The sequence below is a fragment of the Bombus impatiens genome, unplaced genomic scaffold (assembly GCF_000188095.3).
Source record: "Bombus impatiens unplaced genomic scaffold, BIMP_2.2 scf_0899, whole genome shotgun sequence".
Lineage (NCBI taxonomy): Eukaryota > Metazoa > Arthropoda > Insecta > Hymenoptera > Apidae > Bombus > Bombus impatiens.
The window spans coordinates 734,685-741,171 of record NT_177318.1 but is presented as its reverse complement, the minus strand read 5'-3'; the positions used below and the strand labels follow the sequence as shown (position 1 = coordinate 741,171).

General features: G+C 30.6%; 1 protein-coding gene across 1 annotated transcript; it reads right to left on the bottom strand.

The window, feature by feature from the left end:
- Positions 1–123: 123 nt before the first annotated feature.
- Positions 124–6,393, bottom strand: LOC100741833 (RAB11-binding protein RELCH homolog). The gene is made up of 16 exons (XM_003492926.4): positions 5,978–6,393; positions 5,512–5,712; positions 5,019–5,177; positions 4,589–4,941; positions 4,392–4,502; positions 4,068–4,312; positions 3,680–3,990; positions 3,311–3,597; positions 2,905–3,232; positions 2,670–2,823; positions 2,480–2,603; positions 2,134–2,404; positions 1,903–2,038; positions 1,556–1,755; positions 1,225–1,486; positions 124–1,158 (listed from the first exon to the last, which is right to left on the bottom strand). The coding sequence occupies exons 1-16, from the start codon at positions 6,027–6,029 to the stop codon at positions 1,011–1,013; spliced, it is 3,342 nt and encodes a 1,113-aa protein (XP_003492974.1). The 5' UTR covers positions 6,030–6,393; the 3' UTR covers positions 124–1,010.
- Positions 6,394–6,487: the final 94 nt, after the last annotated feature.

Genomic DNA, 6,487 nt, shown 5'->3' with positions numbered 1-6,487 from the left:
TATACGGGAAATTTAATTGTATATATATATAGATACAATAAAATATTCTTACAAGATATGATCTATTTTAAATAAATTTGATTAATTTTTTTCTTTCTTTCGTTTACAGCGAAGAAGATAATATTATCCGATTTATATTTATGTAACCGATTTAAGTACAAATATACATACATATGTTCTAATTGTAATAGATCTATAATATCACACAAAATGCTTAAACGTGATAAGAATAAAGACTATTTTGCTTTATAATATCAAACAGTAATACAAAATGAAATTGTCTCTTCCGACATTCAACGCTTAATGATCACAACCGATTTCTTGCACAGTTAATTTACCTATAATTATTTTTTTATATAATTTAAGATATAACGAATACTCTTAAAACTTTACTTTTAAATTCGTAGTCGTGTTATGGCAGAACATATTTGAAAATTTTTTTAGTAGGAGCACGATAACGTTATACGGTTCATAAATTATCGGCGTTAATAAGTGGTGAGATTCATTTTAATAAATAAACTATAATGTCACAAAATATAAAATAACAAACTATAACAACATTCTACTTATTACGATGCCTTGAAAAAAATGACGATATAAAACATTGCAACTATTTTAGTATTTAACGTTATACTTAGTTGTGCAGTTAAAAAACAAAATTAATATACTATTGACTTTTCTTCTGTCTCCAAACATTTAGATTTTGTAATTTACGTGATTTAAAATTACATTTTAAAAGGCACACACATCATTACAGCAATATTCAATAATAATTGTCTTCGAACTTATATGTATTCCGATTATAATGAGTAATACTTACATAATATTATATCCTGATTGGTGTAAATGTTGTGCATCGCTTGTACCGTTAATCGTATAATACATATGCATGCGGTAAGTACAACAGAAATTATGAATAAATAAAATTTGAAAACAATGAAAAGGGAATATAGAATTTTGAAATGATAAAAAGTAATATATGTGTACAAACATGAATACAAAAAAAGATCTTACTTCTTTCGAAAGATACTTGACATACTTGGTGAACTAGTCTTTTGTTGAAATATTTTGCTCACTCTTTGTCTCATGTCTTCTACACCTTGTCCTACATTTACTGTAGCCATTGATAATGAGAGGCCAGAACTCATTGATAAGGACCTGAGAAAACGACAATAAACAATCCACTGCAAAATTATTTTCAAAATAGACAGGTTGTGTATTTACCTCTCCATTGGTTTTGAAAGATCCTGCCGAGATTCGGCTTCTCGCAAAAGTGACCGAACAGCTTCCTTCTGTTGAGGTAAATATTGATTAACCAATTGTTCAAGATATTTCAATCCCGGCAGTAACACGCCAGAAACACACTGATTACTCAGTGGACAATAAACCAAGACAGAATATGCTTCGACCAAAGCACTAATGAGATCGATCTTGCGACCTTGTTGCAACGCTGATGAAGTTATCCCCATTAATTGGGTAGCTATAACTATACAGAATTAAAGATTTTAATTTCACGTGCTAAATATTAAAAATGCAAATTTTTATAAAAACTTACCATCTTCTATATAATTTTGAGGACAATTAGGGGCAATAAATGCTAATGTTGAAACCAGTGGAAGTGCTAAAGTAGGCGGAACACCTTGAGGTTCTTTAGCAATGGTTTCTAAAGTTAAACGTGCTTTATCACGCATCTCTCTCACTTTACATTCCGTTATTAAACGACCGAGAGAAGGAATTGCAGCAGATCGAACAGTTCTAGAAGTATGTTAACTATGACAAATGTTCATATTGCTTCAAAATAGATAATTGACTTAATTAATTTAATTAAATGGTTTTATTATTATTATTTTAGTATTAAATAGTTAATTTGAAATAAACGAAATATTTACAAAGATATCTTACATATCAGGATCATTAACGAGCGTAACAATTGCAGGAACTACCTTAGCACTTGCTAACCGATCGGAAACGTGAGCTATTACACAACCAAATAATGTTGCGGTTGCACATCTTACAATGGGTCTTTGGTGCACTACCCCTATAAAAAAAAAAGTATGGAAGACAAAACTTGATTACTAAATTTCTAATTAAAAAAACAACAAAATTCTATCAAAACTATTTGATAAAACTAACCATCCCATAAACCACTAAGGACGTATTCTTGCATATGTTCCTGAGTACATAACATAATGATTCCGATCTGTAAACTAGTAATACTGGTGCCACTCATAGATAAAGCAACAAGGAACTGTTTTAAAGACTTAGAAACATCTATACCGTTTAAAGTGGACAATATAATTAAATATGTTGGGATTAACGTCAGACTCATATTTTTTTTATCTGTTGCAAGAGTCGTTAATTGTTGCTCAAGTTCAGTTACTTCGGATACGACTATCGGTTGGATCTAAAAGATAGAAGGTTGTTAATTATGTCCGTGATATAATATAATAATCAAACTTCATTAAAATATCAAATTTACCCGCGTTTGCGTGATATATCGCCCAAAACCCAAACATAAAGAATGAATATATGTTAAAAGAGCATTTAAAATGGTCTCCTGTGTACTTTCAACAGATTTTACCATTTCCAAAATGTCCAATACTCTGAAAGTGTTAATTGTAAGTATATGAAAGTATCGATTGAGAACTTAAAGGAAAAATATCAAGTACAGTGAGTTTGTAAACCACTCTAATTCTCCCCATGAATCATTCTCCCACGTATTTGCAAAAAACGTATTTAGAAGAGATCCTATATCTACATCTCCATTATAAAATAGCTTTGGATTAACGATATTGGAATGACACAAATTCAGGAACACATCAGCTGCATAATAAAACATATGTAAAATTTTAAATGTCACAATTATTTAAATATTTTCTATACGCAAATATACGATATACTCACGTAAATCGGATGGTGTTCCATGCTCAATATAAGATCTAACAGAATCAGTATCAGCAATGCAAATAACCATATGTGGAAGTAAATACTGTAATACCGCGATTGATGATACTATTCTTCCTTCGTCAACATGATCTTTGTTAGGCGAATGTTGAGAATACCCAGACTTTAAATGACTTTTTACTTTAGATATTATACGTGGTAATAAATGTGTTTGTAATCTTTTAAGACAGAGTGCCCACTGGGCTAAAATTGGTAAAAGCAAAGAGGATGCAACGTCAACGACGATAGATGACGTGTCATGAAGTGCCGTTAATGCTAATTCTTCACACTGTAAAAATAAATATCATCGATATGATACATTTAAATCTCTATTAAACGTTAAGTAACTTCTCTTTTTATATCGCACCTGAAAATATTTATCAGGATCATCCATTAAAGCTATCAACAGTGCAAGACTTCTCACTACACTAGCTCTAACTGTTGGATCTTTATCTTCAAGTAACATTTGCTGAAGCATGGAGAGCATTAAAGAATTTCTTATCCCAACTGACATGTATGGAGCTAATACAGAACAGCACTCAACAGCTAACAACCTTTTCTCAGGATACTTATGCTGACTTTGTTCCCAACAAATGGTCAATATTTCTTCACCTTCCATTGGTTCATCTTCAAGTTTAGCCATAGCAACGAAACCTAGTATTAAAAGGAATAAATAAAAAGACATTTCTACTTAAAATGATTATATCATCAGTGATAATTTGCATTAATAACTAACCAGCTAAAATTAATTGCCTTTCATCTTCTTGTGGCCTTTTCTTTAGATTGAATAACATTTGTAATAATTTTTCCCTTTCTGTAGAGTCATTATGAAGTCGAATTGCACTTAACATTAATGGTATTACCTCTTCGCGTTTATTTAAGATAACATTGGGTACGATGCGAGGTAACGTTTGTGCTAAAATATGAACGAGAGTATCGCGCGTAACTCCATTTTTGAAAACTTCTTCTGCTGCCGATATTACAGAACTTGGAACATTTACTAAACAATGTGATATTACTTCCATTTTAAACTTCAATGGTAAATGTCTGAAAAATACTTATTTTTTATAAAATATTTCTATATATTAAAAAAATATGCACGTTATTGAGAAAAAATACAATACCTAGATGGCGGATTTGGAAGGATGGATGATCCTTCAGTAACGTCCACCCTAGGCAATTGAATTCTAGTCCATTCTTTATCTCCAGGATCTGTTTCACCAAGACTAACAACAACAGAAACGCTATCGTCTTCCTCGGCTTCTTGAGTCACTGTCGACGTATCACGAGCAGGAGTTTCAAGGAGTTCAAACTTATCTGGAGTAGTAGAATTCGAATTTATCGTTTGTATCGTTCCGCTGCTACCTTGCTACATAGAAAATACATCTATAATAGGAATCTAGAAAATAAATCTTTTTAATATTTTTGTACACGAATTTAGTTTATACCTTAATTGGATTTTGAGATAGATTTTCTGAAGTGGCAATAAATTGTTGCAAGTCCAACCTTTCTTGTTCTAATAATGCAGTCTGTTGTTTAAGTTCTTCTACTTTTTTTACCTGTTAATGATGCTATTTTTTAACAAATCATCCATACAGCACATCATACCAGAAGGTAAAGTTTCTCATAAATATGATCTACAAACCATTTCTTTGAACTCATCCTTCTCTGCTTCTGTTTCTGGCTCTAATTCACAGAAATCAGTTTGCACACCAACACTTACAGAAGGTAATTTATCATATCCATTTGCCTTCATATATTCCCTATATATTTGTAATAATTCTGCTGGTTTGGGGATATTCAACCCTACATCTTGCCAATCTTCAAAATCTTGATTTCCATTTTCATCACTAAACGTAATTGATGTTAATTTGTAAGAACTTGCTAACAGGTATTCATTAACAAGAAAATTTATAGCTCTTTGTTCATGAGGTTTTATGGGTGTTTCAGTAACAAGATGCTTATCAGAGCATTTGTCAGGTGTAGTCCCTTCTGACTCTAAAATATTAAAATAAATATCAGTTTTTATGTCATAACTGATGTTATGAAATTGTAATAGTCAAACTGAAAGAAACCTGTTACTACAGTGAGATTTGCACGAAGAGCAGAAATACTTTCCCTGGCCTTTCTTAATTCAAATTCTAGAATTGCTACTCTCTCATCAACACCTGCACCATCTTCTGAGTATCTGGTCATATCAAGTGAGTCTAAAGTAGCCTGACTAGAGGACCTAGCTAATAAATTAAAATTCAGATATTGTATTACTCTTGCAATATTTTACGAAATTAAATACACAATTTACTTGAAAAAGTGAAATATGCACACAAATATAGATACATATGAACAAATAAGCAAGCTTTAATATTTAACCATAATTTTCTTTATATTTTTAATTAATCTTTTTGTAACATAAAAATGAAGAATTATTACAATATAAATACAATGACAAAAATTTATTTTAATATTAAATTTTTGTATTGATTTCTATTAATTTCTTATTTATTTTGACTATTTACAAATTCGTATAAGAAAAATAAATAACTCCTGTAATATATATTTTATACATACGCATAGGAGTATATGGTTCTGGCTTAATACTTTGACTCTCAAAATGATTAGGGTTTGAAAAAAATTCTCTTAAAATAGGTAATTCTTTTCCAGCTTCGCATAGTTCTGCGTGTAATTCCAAGGCCGTTAATAAAAGCTTTTCATTTAAAAGCTTGATAGCAATTTCTTCATATGATATCGTTGGTTTTACAGTCGCACACCCTAAAATAATAAGTAAAAATCCAATATTATGACATTCTCACGACAAGAATGTCACATTATTAAAAATTAATATAGGATAATTTGTTTGCTCTAACGTTTGCCCGATGACGTGTATATATTCTATGGTACCAGTGACACAATTTATATTCATTAAAAGCACGTTTTTATTTCAAATTGTGATTTTGTATAATACGCGAATATTATTTAAAAAATAGAAAGTGTAAACTTTTTTCATAAAATTAAGCTACTAAAAAATATTTATTACCTTTACTGTCTGTAGACAGAGGATCTCTAACCTCTTGTGTAGCACCAGCCATAGCTTTCACTTTGTTCGAACGTTAAGAGAGAATGACATGTCCATCTAGGTTGATGAATAAAATAGTAACCTACTCAAGCGCGTGCCATGCTTTCATTAATTTGATTAAGTATATTAATAGAAATCACTTGACTCTACGCAACACAGCAGAGCATTTAAGATGACAACAAAGCCATGTTACCCTCCGTGATGTCAGTTAGTAAACTAGCGCCTTTGAACTGGCAACTATGAACACGTGAATTCTTAAAAGATCTCTCGCAATAATGTATTTAACTATTTGTATATCAGATTAACATAAATTTATGCGACTAATACTACATTATAAAATTCAATTAGGTCAAATTGTTGAAGGATCGAAATAATGCATAATTAACTCCTCTTAATAAGTAAAATTAAATTTCCGCTCATTTTGTATAATATTATAAAACGAGACAAAACTTAAACCTCTAGTTTTTAAAA